Genomic DNA, 22,054 nt, shown 5'->3' on the forward strand with positions numbered 1-22,054 from the left:
AAAAAAAAAAATCCGAGTCCACTCCAACTCTCATCTTCTGTCAGATTTAGTGCTTTCTAAGCACATTCTTCTCTATTTAAATAGTGAGATCTGATTTCATGTGACATCATTTGTCAAGCATTATTTGTGACCAAGAAAGGCCTGAGTAGTTCATGGTGGTTTGCTTATTTGGCTTGACCAGCCCTTGCGATTTAATTTTGGAGGTAGAGTGACTGTCTGAGGATGGAGGAGCAGGAAATGACCGGAGAATTACTAAAACCTTGTGAGAAGAGGGTCGCATAAAAAAAGCTCATAATTACAGGGGGAAAATATGCAATTACTGTCAGTTGTCATCCTGGTTGCTAGTATAAGATTAGTTTTTATTACCCAAAGCTTTACCTCTATGGCTCCCCCTCCCCCCCACACACACACATATCACCACCGCCACCACTTTTCTGACTCACTATTCACTTCTTCCTTAACATGCTCTTTTTTCCCCTTCCCGTCTGTCCACTCCCTTTACCAGCCAATTTTACTAACTCTCGTCAGTTTCTCAGTGTGTCTCCCTTTTCTTTGCCTGTTTATGAGCATCGTAACCTCCAAATAGACATGCCATATGAACCACCTAATTGCTAGTAGTGCTCCTGTATATCTGTCTGCCTAAAAATAAAAGAGTAGGGGAAAGCCAGTTTGGAACACGTGTAAGGAAATACTGATATGTTTTCATGCTATGTTATAGCTGCTTGGCTCTATACAACTTGGCAGCACATGACTGAACAAAATGCTGAAAAAGGGCTTCCTCTACGGTACCCTGTCAACACCCCCTTTTTACTCTTCTCTGCTTGTTTATTGAGGAGGGCAAGCAGTGAACAAATGAACTTGCCAATGCCAATGACTTATTTAGCTTTCCCCAGCTTCTCTTCAGCTGTAACACCAAACATTATAGTTGGAATCACTCATTAGTGTTTCATTTGTCTTATTTCCTGTCCTTTGCAGTCTTCATCTCTTCTTCCCACCCTGCAGAGTATTCCTGCATAAATATTTTAAATCTTCCCAGTGAACTCTGTCAACCCTTAGTGCATGCCTGAATCACTGATTATAACATATAAAATGTAAATCCGAGTGTATTTCAATTTGTCCTATCAAAAACTACTCGTCTTGCATTACTTTGTTCTTTTTTTTTAATAAGCACTCATATTAGACAACACATTTTTCTAATTTGTGGCAAAAGAAAGTTTTAAAATAGCTTTATTGACATGGCAGAAAGAAAATGCTTTACATATAAAATAACTGTACCATCAGTATAATTCAAGCTAAATCGGACATATTTCTAAATGATGGATGATGGAGCATGAGTACAAAGATAAAAAGTCAAAAAAGTAAAGTAAAAAACATGTTAAAGAATGTATTAAAGACAGTTGTTTATGGTGTGTTGTCTTACCTTACGGCAGCATTCTGGACCACCTGAAGTTTGGAAAGGTTGTGTTGAAAGAAACAGGAACACAGCCAGTTTTTAAGCTGACTGGAATGTAATAAAGGCATGGCAGTAGGAGGCAAGGATAGACACAGTCTTTCATCTTACGCTGTTCTCCTCTGCAGCCTGTCTGAAACTCTCAGCTGACTGAAAATATGCAGAACGTGATACAGTGAGTTCGGTATCTTGCAGCAGTGTATTTCAGCTGAAATCCCTGATTCATCAGTGTCGTATTTGACACCTTAAGGGAAGCTCAACTGTCTTGCACCGTTTGTATCCAGTGACATTATTGGTGATTGTAACAGAAAGCTTTGTCAGAGATAGTCTAGCATCTCTGCTCTTCATTTTGTGCCTGAGTGTGCGTATTTAGTCCAGGATCTGGTTTAAACTAAAAGCCTTCTCTTTAAATCTTTCATGCTCCTGCTACCATCCTACTGAGATAAAAAGAGAAGCTGAGAGATGATTCAAAGGGTTTATAAATCATTACTTTTTCACACACGTTCAGTTTCATTATGTCATTCTTTATGTGTGCCTTTTTTGAATTTTAACTAAGAATCACGTCTTTTATAGTCACTTGATCTTATTATCTGTCTTGTTACAAAGAAAAGTTGCATGCTGTATCATTTTTTCATCTTATAAATGTGTGTTTGTCTTTGTATTTGTCAGCTTTGTGTGTCCTCTAAAAACAATGTTATGAACAGCAACACCATGTAGCTGTGATGCAGCAGTAGTGGCAGCGCTCTGTCATACAGTCTGTCCTTTGCGTGTCCCTATACCATGCACCCTACTTCCCCAGCAAACCCTAGCAGACTCAGTCCCAGCCCTGAGGCCCAGGGCATCACTCAGTCAAATTGAATCACAAATCCTTTTGGGCAGAAGAGGCTGTGGCTCAGGATGAATGGTTTTGGTTTGTCATGTGATGTCTGCTGATGAATGGCCAGGGCCTAGAGGACTGAAAGGGCTGAACCGAGGTAAGTGGGACTTGTGTAGGTCATTTCCCAGGCAGATTTTGGTCATCATATATTCTCCTTCTACATACTGAATTCTTTTGTTCTTCAAAACGAACTTCTATATATCTATAATTACTAGTTATTATAGTAATATATATTTAATAACGCAATTTTAGATTACTTTCCCGTTTAAAACGTAACAAAAGAAAAAGCAATGTTCCTGTTTTTTTACTTTTCTTTGCAATAAAAGAAACACAAAGAGAAGTTCTGGTGTTCCATATTGGGATGCTTTCTCAAGAGAGTTGTGCTTTTACTGGAATCAACTCTATTACTGTAAGAAGCCACTTTCTTCTTAAAGCTTCCATTCATTTTTAGGCTCCTAGTGTTTTCCGATATGACTTTAGAAATTAAATTTACCTTTTTTTCACCCCTCAGGCTCTCACTTCCTCTTGTCAGCTTTCCTCGCCTTCTTTTACTCTTTGCTCTCTTCACATCTCTCTTGGTTAGCTTGCCATGATTAAGCACAGCTGTCACACTTATCCAGAAGTCACTCTTTTTTGAATTTTTTACAAATGTGGTCTGCTATCTTTCTCATTCCCTGGCCCTGCTCACTTTGAATGATGTCTAAATGAATGAAAAATGAAAAAAAAAAAGAATTAATAAATGAATAAATTAAAAAACAGAAACAGAAAAATCTAAGGATACAAAATAACTAAATAACTGTGGGTGGAGCACTGCCTAACTCCTCTGCATTACTCTCTGAGGTAGTGATGTGTAGCCTCGGGTTACTGAGGCTGCTCAGACTATGGGAAACTGGAGTGTGACACTGAGCTGATAGAAACTTAAATTATTTGCCAATGTCTGTGTTTCACCTCAGCTAGCTGGGCAGGCAGTAAACTCACACACACTACCTTGATGCATACAATGTGCCCTTTGCCTTCAGTTTTCCTTTCTGTAAATTCAGGAACCACACTGTATAATTTAATCACTCCATGGCTGATGAATAGTAATACAAAACACTCTGCTGACATTAAATGAGTGGTTATCATACTGCTAATTAGCAGCTTTAGACTATAGCAGTATAAATGAGGGATACTTCAGGGTCACCTGATCCAACCTTAACTATAATCTTTATCAAAAAATGGCAGTTTTAACTCTGATCTTAAAAGCAGAGAGGGTTTCTGTCTCCTGAATCCAAACTGGGAGCTGGTTCCAAAGGACAGGAGACTGAGAGCTGAAGGCTCTGCCTCCAATTCTACTTTAAGACACTCTAGGAGCCAAATTTAAGCCTGGAGTCTGAGAGCAACATGCTCTTTTAGATTAATATGCTACTGGGAGGTCTTTAAGATATGACAGAGTATGATTATAAAGACTATATGTGAAGAGAAGGAATTCTGGATTTACAGTAATAGGAAGCCAATTAAGACAAGCTAATATTGGAGACAAGGAGAAATATGATCTCTCGTTAAAGTCCCTGTCAGTACTGGCTGCACTGTTTTTTGATTAACTAAAGGCTTTTTAGAAAACAGTCTGATAAAAATGAATTACAGTAGTCTGTCCTAGAAGCAGGGAATGCATGAACTAATTTTTCACCATCACTCTGAGACAAAATGCTATTCAGTCCTACTTATTTGTGTAAAATTCATGTTGAAGGAAATATCCTGATCAATGATGACTCCAAAAGTCCTCAAAGTGCTACTGTAGGCCAAGGTAATCTGGTTAGACACCATGTTTTTTAACATTTTCAGGGCCAAATGCAGTAACCTTGCCTTTCTCTGAATTTAGAAGTAAGAAATTACAGGTCATCCAGGTTTTTCAGACATGCCTGTAGTTTAATGAATTTGTTATCTGGCTTCATAGATAAATGTAACTGGGTATCATTTATATAGAAATAAAAATGTATGCAGTGTTTTATAATAATATTACTTCAGGGAAATGCACATAATGTAAAAAGTATAGGTCCCAGCACAGAACCCTGTGGAACTCCGTTTCATGTGTGATGATAATTTCCCATTTACATGCACAAAGTCTCTCATTGCATCTGCTCTTTGACATAATATGTGCTCTTACATAAAACACAACAGGGTATTATCTGGAAAACAACTAAGATGAAGAACAAAAATGTGTGTATATTACAAAATAATACCCACAATAACTTTTTAGAAAGTAAAATCATCAGCCTTTTTCTCTTAAAGTTTGCATCTCTTCAATTCATGTAATTTGGAATTAGTTATTACTAATTTTTAAAACACCACAGAATGACAAATGGGGCCAAAATCTGTGTTTGTATAGATTATTAATCTACATTCAAACTAAACTGATTGTGTTTAAAAATGCTATATTTCATATTAACCTAAATGACTAAATGATATTTTTGTGCATACTCTGTTGAAAGTTGTCCTTCAGTGATGATAAACCTGCTGCTGCTTCTCTATGATCATCAAATCAATATTTTAATCAGTCTAAGCTGTGGCACCTGTAATTCTTAATAGCCTTTCCTATCATGCCACAACAGGAAAAACATTTGGATAATTATAACACCATTCAGTCATCACCAATCACAAGTCATTCCAGTATTAGGTTTTATAACTTGGTGTCTAAATTTGGGAGGTTTTTAGTGAGAACGGATCCTTGTCAAGATTTCCTGTTCAAATTTGCTGATGTAGCAAATGATGGATGGAAGAAAGCTTCTGCTCTTCTCTGACTGTTTACTCACAGATTAGATTCCAATCTCTTTCAATTAAGCTCCTTGGGAAACACACTCCTGGTCTCTCAGCATCCCCGTGAATTCTTGCCATCTGAACCCATCTGCCACCCAGTGAAACACATTCACAGCAGCAGGCTCAGATGGCTAACTGCCCCCTTAACTGCTGCAAAGTCTGTCCAAAGAGAAATTATCATTTCACTCTGCAGCACAGTTAATGAAACGCTTGAGGTCGGGAAAGAGGAAGTGGATGGAAGCGATTTGAGCTTGTGCACGTGTCTCTGTTTGTCCTTGTAGAGATCCGTTCAAGGTGTGGCTGTCTTTTTTTGTCTGCAAGATAGCGCTTCATGCTTGTTTAGCAAACAGAGCCTTTTGTGATTTTGGATTTCCAGTGAACCTCTATGCATTTCTGTGGTGTGTTTGTACTCTTGAACTGCATGTGTCTGTGTGGAACATTGTGGAGCAGATATGTGCTTTTATGAGCAGGTCTGTCCTTGTGGTTAAACCCTTGTGTAGCCCTTGTAAAGGCATTTGTTGAGCAGTCCAGCAGTATTAGGCGATATAGACATCTGCCCTGGCAGTCAAGTGGTGACTACCCCTGTAGACAGCCACCTTAATAACGTTCTGTCAAGTTCGTGTTCCTTTTTCTGAAGTAAAAAGACCTTCTCTTTGGCTTTGACTTTCTCTTTTCTTTCCATCTTTTTCAACCAGTCCATGTCCTTTTTTTTCTTCCTTACCCAAGATTCTCAGTAGGGACCGCTGTCTGTGAGTTCTAACTTCCCTCCTCTTCTGTCTTCCCTCTTTCTAGCCCAGGGCCAGCTTTGATGTTCACTGTCTTTACTCTCTGAAGCGATGCTGCTTTGCTGCAATGGAAACACCCGCTCTCTCTCCCCTCTCTTCTGCTTTTCCTTTTTTGCACTATAGGTGAAAAGAAACCAGCCTTCCATTGTGACAACACTCTCCAGCCAGCTGTTAGATAACTGCTAACTAGGAATCAAGCTGCTGTTCCCCTATTGCCACCAGTTACTTCGCCCTCCTAGTAGAAGATTTTGTATAACTGCTAATTAAACGTTAGCGACACACAGATTCAGGACTTTTCTAACAACTATTGCAGTGTTTTTTTATTTCTGGGTAATGAGCTCTTACAATTGCACTGTACAAATGATATATTGTTATGAAAATCAGGACATCTACATCAAAGGCTTACACGGACGCACATAACACCTGCTGTATAAATGCACAAAAGTGCACATGCATCAGATCAAAGTGGAGTCCTATGTTTTATGTATGGCTGCAAATTTCTGTAAGGATTTTTTTTCAGTTGCTGGATTATATGTGTACCTTTCTCTCTTCTAATTTAAGGGGAAAAAAATCCCCATAAAGATCAAATGGGGCATGAACTTACATGCCTACTTTGGCGTAGCTCAGCGGTAGCTGACAGATCTGAAGTTAATTAAAGCAGTTTTTGTCCATTGACTGATGCCAGTTCAGTGGGATCTGGGTTGTTAGATGGGCGTGGGCGGAGGGCACAAGCTGGGCCACACAACGACGGGCTTTGTTAGAAGTTGTGATGCAGGAAAAGGCTACAGATGTCAGGCAAGATCTGACTTCACTCAACACATTTATGTCCTGTGGACTTAAGAGCATTCACCTTCTCACAGCTGGATGGGAGGGACAGGTGGTGGCACTCTAATCCGAAAGAGGAATTACATTCCCCGTTAATAATATGGTGGGCGATAATTTGGAGTAAAGTATAGCTTATTATATTACCTCCTTAAACAGTCCTTCTTTCTCAGCCTACTCTGAAATGTTAATCAGTTTATCAATATAAAATGAATTACATTTTCCAACAGCAGCATTTAAGGTTTTAGTCTTGCTTGATGTATATAAAGCATTTTTGTGCATTTAATAAGTTTTTTTCCATGTGTGTGCGTGATTTCATGAAGTTGCAATAAGCTGCAGGGCCATCCTGATAAGAAAGTCAATATATGCGGTTCATAATGTTGAACAATTCCATTAGATTAAAAAATGAAAGTAAAATGTAGTTTTAGTCACAGTCTTCTTATTATTTAACAAAACTGTGTATAATATTTTGCCGATAGAAACCAATTATTATGCTTATAGAACAATATTGAAAGAGAAAATGGGTCCCAGAGTATTAATAGCTATGCGCACAGAACTTTAACAGTAATGTTGCCAAGTACATGCTAACCCATGTCTGCTTTTCACTGGTGTCAAGACCTCTGATGCATCATGGCAGAAAATCATGAGCTATATAACAGAGAAGGATTTTAATTTCTTTTCTTTCCTCATTCTCTCCTTTCTTCCTGCCAGCATTTCCCTTTCTGTAATTTTTTTTTCTATCTCAGCCTTTTCTCCTCCTCCCTCTCTGGTTGGATGGCTAAACCACCCACCCTTTCAGCAAAAGCCTGTGGCCTGTCTGTCTCCCTGTGGCCTTCTTCCCAAATCTCTCTGCCGCCCTCCTCCTCTGCCTTTATCTCACTCCGGGAGGATAACCATCTACCCTTTCAGCACAATCCAGCTCCTTTTTAATGACTGTTTCCAGTGAAGGAGGACAGTGGACAAGCTTTGTCCCACTCACTGCGATGCATTGGAGCAGCTGAAGGAAAATGAAAATTCTATGACATTTTGAAAGAAAGCAACAATTTGATCTGTTGGTAAAATGTAATAAGATTCCTCTCTGTTTCTCCCTTAAAACATATATGTTAGCTAATATGTGTGCTACTTGCAATTTTCCCATGAAGACTTACAGTACTACAAGTGTTTTGGACAGCACAGACTTCAACCTCTTCTTCTTACATTTCTTCTGCTATATTGTTTTTTTTTTTCCAGGAGTTTATTTCCTAGTTTCTGCTAAAACTATACATGCCCATGTATTACAAGGCACCAACTGATTATTTGAATTGCTTACCCAACATAAGGTTGTTTGAAGGCAGAAGCCTCTCCCACCCTGGATGGGTCATCAGTCTATCACACAGCTAATGCTAAGAAACAAGAAACAAGCATCTGTGTAATGATAGTAGTAAAATCGTCACTTAACCGAGTAGTAAAATTTTTAAGAAAGACCAAAAAAAATGTAAAAATAAAATCCCACATTTTAAAAGCAATCTTTGGGGAAATCTGATGTCTTTAAAACTGATAAAGGAGCAACTTTACCATACCCTAAAGCACAAGCAAGACAGACCTTTAGGTATAGTTGGAAAGAAAACCAAGAAATCAAGGTAAACAACAGAAGCACATCTGAAAATATGACATCAACAGGCACAGAGGCTCGTGGAGGAACACAATGAAAGAGTGTATGACAGAGCAAGGGAGTCAAAAAAGAACCGAATGAAAGGGGCAGGCAGTCAGAGGAATGCAACAAGCACAGAACTGCTGCACTCCCAAGTTCACGAGTGCAGCTTTGACAAGCATTTAGGTTTTCTTGTTTCATAGATGAAACCATGAAAAGCTCTCTTTCAGGCCTGGACTGACACGGGGATTAGACAGGGGAGTGACAGATAGAAACATTCCTTTACACATCTTCTACATTTACCTGTCAGAGCAGTACAATGAAGCTGCTCCCATATGGGCGATATGCCAGAATTTTGAATTCTAGAGGCCTAATAGGCAGCATGTGGAAATCTTAACACCATACATGCTCTGTGGCTTTGTTAAGGTGCCTTAAATTCTTCTTTCAACACACTTCTGTGATGTTCATATATCTCCGGTTCTACGTTCTCATGCGCATATGTTTCCCATTTAAAAAATATATACATGTATATTCCAGACTTAGTTTTTAACATCAGAGTTGCAGATTAGTTTTAAATTCTCATGGATGTAATTTCCATTACAGCTATAGGTAGCAGTAATTTTCTGCAGTTCTTACTCATCACGAATGCTTGGATTTTTTTTTTTTTTTTTTTTTTAGCAGAACATAAATTCTCTAACTACACATAATCTGCCCACTGCCCCAGTAAGCAGTTAGGGAGCTAATGATTTTTTCACATCATTAAGCTTGTGCCAACACTTAGAGGGTCATTGTGTTACCAGTCAGCCTTGCCCTGTCTTGCTAACAAGTGCTACCCCCATGACAAAGTCAATAGTATTTGCAGATTTTGGCCATTAGCAGAAGAATGTTGCTCCTTTATTTCTTAGTTTGGCAGAGATCAAGTGTCCAAGCCTGAATCAGTTCTTAAGATTTAATTTATTATCAAGGTCTGGACACTGGTAAAACCTCGTCTTTATGTGCAAACGCTGCAGCTAGTGGTCAACATTCAACTTATTTTTATTGAATTTACTGAAATCGCTTAGAGCAATGTTTAATTTAAAGCTATAGAACAAAATCCATTGCGTTGTACTTGGTTACCTCATTTCAAGTACCTTGCTAAAATCTAAATGTAGTATTTGACTCACTGCTGACCACTCTTTCACAGGAAGGTTTAAATCTTAATCTAATTGAGTCTATGTTTGGGTTCTATAAAACAGGCTACTAGTAAACTAGACGGATCTTCAACATCTTTGTGTGCCACTAACATCCTGTAGATCCGATGAGTCAGTTTCCTAAAATCCCCTGTTTTTCCCAACAGGCACAAGCACAGCTGGAATGATTCTTCAGTCATTATGTGTAAATTATCAAGGCCCACGCTGCTTTGCAAAATGCAGGAGATGTGTGACATCACTGATGGTGGCCTACATAGAACAATGACTTGGTGGCCTGGTTCCTGATTGTGGAAAATGGAGTGACATGGTGGTTTGACAGATCGGCTTGTTTGGAGGCGAGGAGGAAAGTAGAAACCACAGGCTTAATAGCCTTGACATTCCCTAAACATCTTCATCTTTGCCTTGGCATTTGGTTGCTTTCCAGTGGTTTGTGTGCTGAATGTGAATCTTTCCCATCAGGCTTTGTTTGTGGTCTGCTTCCTGGCTCCTTTATTTGAAATTCTCTTATCGCTTCTTTCCTGCCATGTGACTTACATGTTTCTGTTTGTTTTCTTTTCAGTCGCTCTGTCTGGTCGTCAGTTAGCCGTGTCTATCCGTCTGTTGTCAAGACAATTTACTGACTCACAGTGACTGAGAGAGGCCTGAAGTGCTAGCCTGTCCTGACCTGACTTCAAAATAGACAGCTTGGCACGCACACCATGCACAGACAACATCGCCAAAACAGGGCTTTCCTTGTACAGCTTTGGTTCACATGTCAAACCCTCTTTTAGATCAGGCTTTTAATATGACTCACTGGTTAATAGATGTATGGGAACTTTATTGAAGCCCAGAGCCATCTTTATACTGTTTCTGAGTGTCAGTTAACAGGAGCACATCAGAATTTAAATCTCTTCTCCTATGAAAATGTCCACATGCTGTGAGTGTATGTGGAAGCGGCTTCACCACACAACCAATACCTTGCGCTCTTTAAACTAGTTAACGTGACATTTTTACCAAACGACAGATGATGATACCCTGATATCTTGATTTATATTGAATGTAGACAAATAACGCAAAAAGATATAGACAGAGATACAACTCCAAGCTAACGACTCTTAGACAATACATGAAACAAGCCAGTGTTTGAGTATCCAGGCAAGTATGGATCTGCTCTTTGGAAGCCCAGATTTGTTGGCCAGATTCCCAGCCAAAGGCAAAGGAAGGAAAGGGAAGAGTGTGTGAGGGAGTCATGGGGCAAGGAGAGAGGGAGAGAGAGATATGTGAGAACCAAAGGGAGGAACTGAGAGGCTTGTTTGTGCTTTGATCTGATGACTGAGGCAGAGAGTGTCAGTCATATTCTTTCCAAGCAGAGATCTATAATAAGATCACGGAATATTTAATGTCTCATTGATGAGTCATTACTGGGGATTAAAGAAGACCTGATTGAGGCTTTGACAACATTTTTTTATTAGGATTTAGAAAATGGTTCGGTGGGAGTCTCAGGGGTGTGTGCTTATAGGGATTAAGCTAATGACTGATGGTTTTTGTTGAGGTCTTTGTATCATAGTAGCGTAAAGAAATGAACTGCATTAAATAAAAAAATAACAATTTAAGAGTTTCATCATATGTTACATTCAGCAATCTGTGTTAGCTTTTCTTCTAGTGTCATTGCTGCAGTATTTCACAGGATCGAAAGGTAGAGTTGATGATTATGCATGGATGGATAAGGAAGGTAAACTTTATTGAGCCCAAAGGGAAAATTGTTCTCTTGCTTTAATCCATCCTAAGCATGTTCAGTATAAGCTGTAGAGGAGGAGACTGTACAAAGTTTGTACATTAGCTGACGGCGATGTCACTGCAATCTACTAATTGTAGGGTTGGTAGTTTGATGCCTGGCTGCTCCTTGGGCAAGATGCTGACTCTTGATGTGTTTGCCACAGTGTGAGCCTTAGACAACACTTAGCTGTTGAAAAAAGTGCTTGTGTGAATGTGATTGGAGTGCACAACTAGAGTCATTCTTCTGACAAAGATTTTGATGTGTAAATAGACTCAAAACAAAGGTTATATCAGGGTTTTTGGTTTTCTGTTTGTTTCCCAAACCTTTTGCTGGGGGGGATTTTTTCATTGTTATTATTAAAATCACTAATCACTATTAAAACTTCATAATAAATGATAAAATAAATAATAAAAACATTTTAACATTTTTAAACTTTTCTAGCTCTCACTTTCACACTCCGAAACTTCGTGTCTGACAAATACACATTGTTTCACCTTTCAACAATGACTAGCCGAATAGTACTATATTGTAAGAATGAAAGCTTGTGAATACTAAAGCTGCTTTTCGGGGTTTACCAGATGTCTGTAAAATTTCTAGCCTTTCAAAACAAAAGTTCCAATTAAAATGAACAATACACACCTGTTTCTCTCTCTTTATCTAGTAGTTGTATTGTGGACAACTTGTGCTTTGCTCCAAATACCGCCTCCAAAAAGCTATTTGTAGCTTCTAATGCCTCTTCATATGCTTCATGTGACATTTCAACCAGCAGCAGGTGCACTGGCTCATTTAAAATTTACTTCTAAGCTTAAAGTCAATATCTAACCATCAGCTCTTTTTTCTATTTTCAAGCACTCTTATTGTTTTCAGTGACTCTCTGTTTCCTAATAATCCCTGCTTTCTGTTTTACTTTTGTGCGCTCACCTTTCTTTATTTGCATACAAAATCTTAGCCGCATCATTTACCACCATTCATGTATCTGACTCAGTTCTGGCTGGATATGTTCTAGCTCGTGTTGCTTTGACAGGGCCGAACAACAAAAAGTCAGCCTCTATCTGTCAGCTTCTCTGCCTCTAAGCAGCAAAGGCCAGAGGGGAACTGGCTGCTTTGTTTGTTCTTTCACCATCAAGAGACAGTCCTGCCACAAACAGAAGGCTGCAAGTGTATAGTAGTCAAGCCATGAGCACTCTCTGGCACACATGCACAAATACCTGTGCTCAAGTATGTTCGTGCTCCCCTCTTTTTTGCCCATTTGTTTTGAAGGTCCAAAGACCTTCAAAACAAATGGGCCTCCTTTTCCCTGTTTTTCAGTTATTTTACCTGAAAAAACAGCATATTTACACATTCAAAGGTAATAGCTCTAAAAAATGTAGGTAAAGGAAAAAGGAAAAAACTTTTGTTCACAAAAGCGTACAAATGAAAATAGCTAATTAAAAGAAATATATACTTGGCATAAGTGTTATTTTGCATATGCAATAGTGCAATAATGCAGTGCAGTAGATAAAAAATTTTGATGCTTGAGTGGTGATTTGTGTTTTATGTTTGTGTAAAAGCTGGAAGAGAAAAACAAGTCTAGAAAACAGCACAAACTTTAGTTCTTGTAAAAATCTGTTTCTGTCTGTTTGTCCTGGATCTTATCACATGATCCTTCTTTCCAGACAAACAGATCATAGACTGGGTGTGTTAAGTCTCTGATGACGCTACTAGATTCAGATTTAAGTTCGGGAAGTATGTCCTGGTGATATGATGGGCAAGCTTTACTACGTGGTGCACGTCCTTGCATTCCATGCAGTCTTGGCTCTAGGTGACAACAGTGTTTATGGCACTTCAGTAGAAGTTGATAAAAACCCACTGAGGTAGATTGATCAAGCTCAACTTCCTGAGAAAGTTTGTTGATTTTATTGGATGTTTCAGTGCTTTGTCATCAAGCCTCCCAGAAACCTAATGTTCACATATTTAGCATCCTAATCCAACTGCAGTCATAATAGCTTTTATTTATATAAACAAATGAAATATTGCAGCTGTAAAGATCCAAAGATACTCACCCAAGTAAACCCTGAAATATGTGTGTCTGATTGTTGAACTGCTTGCTCCTTTCTGCCCAGAGGATCAAAGTAGGTGGATAATTGATTGAGAAGCTGTTTCATGGCCAGGGGAGAGATGCTCCCTTCTTTTGTCATGACAAATAAATTGAATGAAAGATCTGGAGTTGATACAAACCTATCGAACCCACATTTAGTAGCTGTTCACTGGAACTCTAAATATAACTAAGTGACCAAGACAGTCCGGTATGCTTTTAAAATGAAGGAATGCGCTGGCCAGCTCAGCAGCATCAAAAAGCATGGAAAACTGTGGAGAGGATAGCTTACGTGCATGATGGCAAAATTCTACTCTCAAGAACGGGAAGGCTTGATTAGAATCTGCTTGAAAGCATCAAAAAGAAATTCTTTGGACAGATGAAATCAACATGAACTTTTACCAGAATGGAAAGAGAACAACATGTACAAGGAAAGAATCAGCCCATGGTCCAAAACATACTGCGCTGTCTGTCAAACGTGGTGAAGGCAATATCATGGGTATGTATGGCTGCCAGCTGAACCAGGTCACTTGTGTTTATTGATGATGTGAATGCTGATAGAAGTAGCAGGATGAATTATCTGTGCAGAGGATAATGACTCGGGCATACTGCAAAACAAACCCAAGAGTTTATCAAGGCAAGGAAACAGGATGTTCTTCAATGGCCAAGTTAGTCACCTGATCTCCACAGAGTGGAGCATGATTATCAGTTACTGAACACAAAGCTTAAGGCAGACACACCTACAAAGAAGCAGCAGTTGAAAGTGACTTCAGGCAGTCAATACAGTATCTATATTTATGATTATTCTAGTTTGGCTGCTTTCTTTTGAGCATCAAGTGCAGCACATTTTTAAACCCACTGTAGATTTGCACTTCAATCACATCTTAACTATTTGACTTAAAATTCACAGTGGTGGTGTATAGAGGTAAATGAAAAAATAAAAAAGGATCATTATCGAAGAACTTATGGACCCAACTGTTGCTTTATTCATCCCAGAAAAAAAATAAAAATAAAGGTAAATCAGAAAAACATAATAAATAGGTAAAAAAGACAGAATGGTATAAAAAAACAAATATCTGAAGAATTTAGAAGCTAATCTGAAATATAAATAAATGCGATAAAGTAAAATAATTGTACATTTAAATAAAAAAAGTTTATAATTACATAATATTATTTGATTAGTACAATATTTCAAAATGAAAAAAGCCAATGCAGAATTTAAAACTGTTAAGTGTGTGGATACCTGTGTTTAAAAACCCACATAGTCAAACATTTAGAACATTTCAGTCCAGCTCTGCAGTGCTGTGCGCATTTAAACACAGACACAGAAGCATCACTCCCGTTTTATCATCCGCATCATGTGACAAGATGTTCTGCGTGATTTGCGTCAACTGCAGACACTTGCTGTCAAAGACCTATGTTAGATCATCCCCCACACATACACACCCCAAAACAACACACAGTCCTTTATAGACGGAAATGAGGTCAGCTCCCTGTAGTGTAACTGCTGTTTTTTTTTTACTTTGGGATGGTCTGTGATATATTGTCTCTAAGATATCATGAGCACATTGAAATGATCCAGATAAAATTCCTGAGAATTACATCTTCATTTGATTTCTTCTACTTCTTGTCTCCCTTATTTTTTGTGCAAACACATTTAGTAACTAAGGAAACACACAGATGAGGTCAAGTTATGGCATGTCTGTAACAAGTAGTACTTGGACATTGTGTGTAGGCCGTCTCAGTGTAAGTTCAGTGTGTAAGTTTTTCTTCTTAACTTGAGTAAATTAGGTTGAAAAAATTGAGGGAATGGATGAAGAATGGAGATGATCTTGAGGAAGGCTGCTGAACAGCTAAAGCACCTGTTAGGTTTGTAGCTTGAACCCATCCGCTGGAACGTTGAAGACAATATAATTACACTGCTAAGCAAGACGCAAGTAGGCAAAGTTCTTCATGTTACTCGTGCACGGGAGAGAACCGGACAACCGCTTGACTCCAGTTGGTCTCGTCCGTCCTCCTGTAACACTGTCCTTTTATTGAGGTTACATGAATATGCATAGGTTCATTAACATACGACGTCTACATACAAACAAAGAGTACCTTGCCTCTGTGTGTGTGTGTGTGTGTGTGTGTGTGTGTGTGTGTGTGTGTGTGTGTGTGTGTGTGTGTGTGTGTGTGTGTGTGGGGACTGCTGATCAAAGGGTCAAACATCCTTGGTCAGGAAGAGGGTAGCCTCCCCCTCACCCTAGATGGTTCATCCTAGATAACACGGTGAGGAAGTCCTGCAGTTCATCTAAACAAAGAGCACTTAGACTAGAACAGACGCAACTACGTTAATCCTACCATAAAATAATAAGACACGGTATGACCTCTCATGCTCCCAAAGTGCTGTCTAATACACACAAAGTTTGCAGACTATCAAGGATCAAAACCTCTACCAATCTACAACTAATTACAAAACTCTAAGCATATATAAGTAAATATTTCTAAGCATAAATGACAATCAACAATACAAATCTAACATTTCCCCCCTTTTTGACCTTTATGCCTGAAAAGTTCCCAGGTATGAATACGTCATATCTGACAGTTTCAATGCAAACCTTTTTATACTCAGCATATGTCAAATCACCCTAAATTACTGAAAGGTACACAGTTTAATAAATGTATTAGCAGTTACCCCATTCATTGAGCTCATCTCATGGCAAACTGCATCTTACGAGCAACCAAAGAAATTGTTAATTTAATAGTGAAACTAAAAAAGTAACATTTTCAAAAACATCTCAACTTGGTGGTGCTTCCTCCGGGTGTGCACATCACATGTCTTTCTGCAGAGTGGTTTAAGCTCTGCAGGGCGTCATGAATGTCTCTTCCAGTTGTTTCCATCACTGTCCATAGGACCAGAGTCCAAATGTATGTAGAATAGACATTCAAACATACTAGTTGGTTTTGTGGTTCGTCAACATGGGTCTCAGCTATTTCCAAGCTGCAGACCTCTCAGCACTCTAGTTTTATGGCCTCTTACCAGCCCCCATCACCTGACTTCAGACCTTCGTCTTGTGAGGGGGATATTTATGACTCCTTCATTGTCCTTCATTGTCCATACTCTGCAGAAAACACCTCTGTGGAAAGGGTGCAGGGTTGTCTTACTGCTATTATGATCCCAGCAGCCTTCAGAGTGTCATCGTATGCACAGTACAGTGGCACAGCGTTAGGTGATGTTCATAGGAAACTGCTGTTATCACCACCATAGCTTCTGGTTCCTGTGCTTTCATAGAATCATGATGTCATCCCCGAACTCCTTCTGCGCTGTCGATGGAGCTTGGCACGCTCCCCTCATCCCACGAGTTTTCATGTTCCAACGCTGCTGAAGGTTTAAGGCAGAGCACGTCGTACACCTTAGTTGTCTTCCTCAGCGTCAATATTGAATCTTTCATTTTATTTAAAATCTCCTGGAAACTCAGTAGCACAGCTCTCTGTGTGATGTCTGCTGTGCTGAAGATGATCTCTGATCCTCCTGAAGCCTCTCTCCTGGCCTCAGCTCCCATCTTGTGGACGATCCTCTCCTCTATTTTGCAGGCAGTTTCATGGTCCTTGCTGTGGCTCCAAGGTCTGATCTCATGATGGGCCCCAACCAGCTTGACCTTTGACCTCAACCACTGCCTGGCTGTCAGCTATGCCTGGAATGGTTCACGCTTCTCACTGGGCCTCTGAAGATTTCTCAGGAGATTACTGCTGCACCTGTATTTCCTTGCTAAGAAGAAAAACTTCTATTTGGAGAGCATGTCAACAATCATCAAACCACATTCTTTAGTTCAGTGAACTTCACTTATAGGCCATCAAAGCCTCATCTGAACATGGGTGCACCACTTGCATAGGTTTAATACTTGTAAATAAAACGGCTAATCACACAAATCACTGCAACAATAATAGTAAACATTGTTTAATGTTAATCCTTGCACTCCACCTCTTGACGCATGGACATTCCCATGCGTCAACTCACCAAACCTGGATCCCTGTCTTAAAGAAAAAGATTAGCTAGATCATGTCCCAGGCAACATCAGGGCATCTCCTCTGGAGTAGCTCCGTAACCCTGCAATAAAAGATGTTAGCGTGTGTTGCATATTAAGTTTGCTTAACACCTGGCTCTCCCAGGAGCCTGCATACACACCATCACGGCCTGGAAAACAAAATCTGGAAGTAAAATCAAACTTCATACCTGTAAACAATTGTATCATAAGGGTAATAAGCATTCAACATCAGCAAGACAAGTGTCATGTGCAGGTTTTCTCAAATCAGTAACTACAACTATTACCCTAATTCACCTCAGACATGGATTATCCCATGTACTCTGTTAACATTAATGTAATCAGTGACTTCTCTTAAGCAAAGTCACTCCACTCATATATTATTATTATGGGTTCAAAAGTGGCCAGCAAATGAGCCCATAATAAACTATTCCATAAATACCGTAATCTCTTATTTGTTTTACCCATGTCACTTGTCCGCTTCAGCTGAATCTACTACAGCATTCTCAAAGAAACAAACATTAGCAATACACATTGACTGTGGTCAGACGGAGGTCAGACACAGGTCAACGGATTCTAGAGGTGCCATAAAACACCATAAAGTTAACACTCGCTGTGGAAACAGTAACACTGGTCTCATCACAGTATGTCTCAAACTATATTAATTTCTCCATCAACATATGCCTGTAACTACAGTTTTCTTCACACATAAACCCAGAAATCTTGTAGTAGAGAAACATTAGCCAGTATTCCTATAAATCACATGATCAAACACATGAAGAACCGTAATGCTGTAAAAACGAAAATGCAAATGTTAGCGCTTGCGCAGGCATATGCATACTTTGTCACAGTTATCTCTGTGAGCACACAAGCTAGTGAATGACACACACATAGTAAATTCACAGACACAGAAAATGGCATTTAAAATGTTAAATCATCACGCAACCTCGAGTGTTGCTGTCATCTTTCTGCTCCTGTAAAGGGAAGCACACACAGACTCATCTGCACCCCTGCCAGGCGGGGGTCAACTTCACACAGTCGTGTTACATCAGTAAAGTCTTGTCAGCTTTTGTCAGCTTTTACCAGTCAGTCAGTTTGTTTTCCTTTCACTCACTCATTCATGCATTCATTCTTTCTTTCTTTGCTGATAGTGGAACCTATCGTCGCATTTAGTTTCCACTCTCAGCAAAATGACGTCATTTCAAAAAGAAAAAGAAGAACTTTAGTTTGGATTACATCGCTGAATCCTTTTGGACTGGGACTGTCATTTAATAATTGTCCCAAATAAGTGGCTTTCTCCAGAGTCCATTTAAATGTGGAGAACTCACTTGGCACAATTTTCTCGACGACGTGTAGCGCTTTTAATTCCCGACGTGCAGATCTGCTTAAAGAACAGAGATTATCAAACAAAACTTTCAGTGCACTGTGAAAGTATCAAAATAAAAAGGCCTTGTTAAGTCATGACACAAACTCCTCATCTCAGGTAAATCATACCATTAGCATGGTTCATCATACCATCATACTAATCGGCAGGCTCAACTTCACAACAAAAGAAAAATCATCAGCTAGATTCACTCCAAATCAACCATCAGCTGCACAACACACAACATAATCCTAATGTCTTATTAGCTATGAGTTTAATTACCAGGTCTGTGCTCTTCACTCATTTAGGCCACAGATCTATTTTATTCAATTTTCCTTTTCCCTTCATCATAAAACATGTGACATGCTGTCATGCACTTCACAAAACAGTCTGTTCTGACGTATTCAGAGTTGTGTATCTAAATACAGGATTCACTCGCACATCAAAGCAGGAAACTCAGTGTTTTAGAGTCTCCACTCAACACACAACAACTCCAACACATCTCATTCACTCGTACTAGAATTCAGTCACCTTTCATTAATCTAAAACCAATCAACTAATTTGCATATCAGCTATTAACCCACTAAGTTGACAGGACGACAGAAAAGCATGTTCAAAATAGTATCACAAAAGACAATTTCCCTCATACAGTAAATTACTTATGCTGCCTCAATCAAGCAGGAAGCTTCTCCCAATTTACCATTTTAACACTAAATTTATTGTCTGATCACTGATTTATCAAACCAGGATTTTTTTTTTTTTTCCCACAAAAGTTAAATTGTTGTCCTGCAACTTGGAGAGTCAATTTTTTTTCTTTAGGATAAATTCAGCATTTGATAACAAGTGTCTGCTAAATTGACACTATTGTAACACTGATGAAAGATAACAAGCTAATTTTCATTACATGTGTTTGTGTTATTAGGCAGGTCTAATGCATGTCTGTGGAGCTGCATCTCCAGCAGAGCATGTTCTTAAAGCTGCCTTTCCTACACACTTCTCTGCTATTATTTAATCATTTCTTAACTAATGTGCTATGAGTCTTCATGAGTCATTTTGTGTTTGGAATTGTTAGTAGGGTTAATGCATGTTCTGCTTGTGTGTGTGTGATTTTGTATATGTTTCTATTTTCGCAATGTTTCAGACTCCGTCTCAATTTTCCAACTTAAGCAGTCAGTTTTCTTTTCCCCAGGTTTGCTAACCCAAATTTTGATTTCCCACATTAAATAATTCCTATGTGTTCTCACCTAGTCTTCTCACTCTGTTGTCCTCTCCCACTTCAACAGTCCAATAGCAGGCAGTTTCTCCTTCAGCTTTGTCCTGTCCCTCCTCTGATGCGGTTGATTTTGTGCTAGTGTCTGAAGTGCTGCCGCTGCCTTCTTGAGCGACTTCTTAGCAGCTGCTGCCGGTTTCTTGGCTTTGGCCGCGGCGGGCGTCTTAGCTTTGGTCTCAGTAACCCTGTTCATCTTGAAGGATCCGGAGGCCCCGGTGCCCTTGGTCTGCACCAGAGTGCCCTTCGCCACCAGACTCTTGATGGCGGTCTTGACACGGGCCTTGTTCTTGTCCACATCGTAGCCTCCGGCAGCCAGAGCCTTCTTGAGGGCGGCCACGGACAGGCCGTTGCGCTCCTTGGAAGCGGCCACGGCTTTCACAATCAGCTCGCCCACGCTGAGGCTGACCTTCTTGGGCTTGGAAGTCATCGTCTTCTTCTTCTTGGCCTGAACCTCGGTGCAGGGCGTGTTTATGATGGAGCCTTTCCCACCACAGCGCTGGCACGTTGAACGCATCATGAAGGGTCCATTTCTTTCATGTCGCTAGCCGCATGTGGCTTGCCCGAGTCACTCAGTCCTTTTTGAGCATTTCAACATGCTGCCGCCGCAGACCCTGGCCTCAGATCCAGCAAGTTTAGCGCGCTGATCTCCAAAAAAGTCCCGAAGGCCAGAAAGACGTCAAATAAGTGTCTCGTGCTGAGAACTCAAACAAAAACTCCTCTTCACGCTGCCATCTTGCTCGCCCCTCCATGAAATTCAACCAATCAGACAGGAAGATGGGTTTGCTTTCTTCTTCTGCTGCTGTTTATCCACATTGCTGCTGCTTTGCTGGGACTTTTTGTGCTCAGGACTTGATGCTGTCTCTTTATCATGTTATTGCTTTGGAGCTGCATTCCTTATCTTCAGGGAGGGGTGAGAGCTTGCTTGCTTGTGAGGTTGAGAGACACATGGCGCTGTAAATAAGTCAGCCAGAAACTTGGCCTGCATGTTTCCAATGATGTTGAAATATAACTTTCTTCCGACTGCTGCATGTGGAAAATTGATTCAGGTCTGCTTTTCACCTGGAAGTGACAACTAAGACATTTCATTATTATCATCACTGCTTAATCAACACATATCTCTCTCTCTCTCTCGCTCTGTGTTTTTGTGAACAGTCCTTTCTTAAAAGCAGAAAATGAAATTATAGTTGTTTTTTTTTTTGGTTGATCAACACAAAACCTTTTTCCTATGATTATTTTTTTCTACAATATAAATTCTCCCTCTTATTCACTCTTTTTTTTTTTTTTTTATTTACAATAGCTGGTGACCTGCAAAATCACCGCTGTCACTCACAATCAAAGGCAATTACTCTTGCACAGTGCACAAAAACACTGTGATGTCAGACACATTCACACTCACTTTGTCATCTGCAAAAATAAATCACATGGCTGATGACATGTGCCATGGTGATCCGTAAATATGATCACCAGTTTATTTAACTATTTTTCAACCCAACAAACAAATAATCAAAAACATGATGCTGATGTTATGAACACTCTACACACAAGTCAAGATTCAGGAAAACTGCTCATGGAAACGCTGCACACTCCAGTTATCACAGTTAACATAGTGCTGTTTCCCTCTCTTAGAGTAGTTCTCAGACAGCTCTCGATCTGATAATGTGTAGCCTGCTCATCAGCTCAGAAGAAAAAAAAAAAAAACTGCAACGCAACATCACACAGTAGTTGCTCTGCCCACAGTGGCAAAGTCTTACACTTTCATATTCAACTCAGCTTCTCCATCATGTACTTTTAGATGTTTCATACAGGGTTCAGCATATTAGTTGTTTTCACAGATGTGCTCTATATCTCAACAATGGCTCATAATAAGACGACAGTCTTCCACACAGGTCAAGTGCCTCTATGCACTTCATTAGTTTAAATATTTATCTATATCACTTCACCTCACATGTCATCGTACTGAATTTAAGCAACCACAAGTTTAATGTAGGTTACTTTTAACAACTATCCACCTCAATG

At 39.6% G+C, this 22,054-nt stretch overlaps 2 protein-coding genes across 3 annotated transcripts in view; one reads left to right on the forward strand and one right to left on the reverse strand.

Moving 5' to 3' along the window:
* gpc1b (glypican 1b) overlaps positions 1–22,054 on the forward strand; it is a 69,216-nt gene that overhangs the window by 13,160 nt on the left and 34,002 nt on the right. The window lies entirely within an intron of this gene.
* LOC146553672 (histone H1.5-like) lies at positions 13,882–20,978 on the reverse strand. Its single transcript, XM_085255168.1, has one exon. It carries the CDS (start codon positions 20,553–20,555, stop codon positions 20,022–20,024), a length of 534 nt encoding a protein of 177 aa, XP_085111294.1. The 5' UTR covers positions 20,556–20,978; the 3' UTR covers positions 13,882–20,021.

This window comes from Mchenga conophoros, linkage group LG18, assembly GCF_057382185.1.
Source record: "Mchenga conophoros isolate Kocher_MC1m ecotype Shallow Benthic linkage group LG18, M_conophoros_male_GT1.1, whole genome shotgun sequence".
In the NCBI taxonomy this organism is placed as follows: Eukaryota; Metazoa; Chordata; class Actinopteri; order Cichliformes; family Cichlidae; genus Mchenga; species Mchenga conophoros.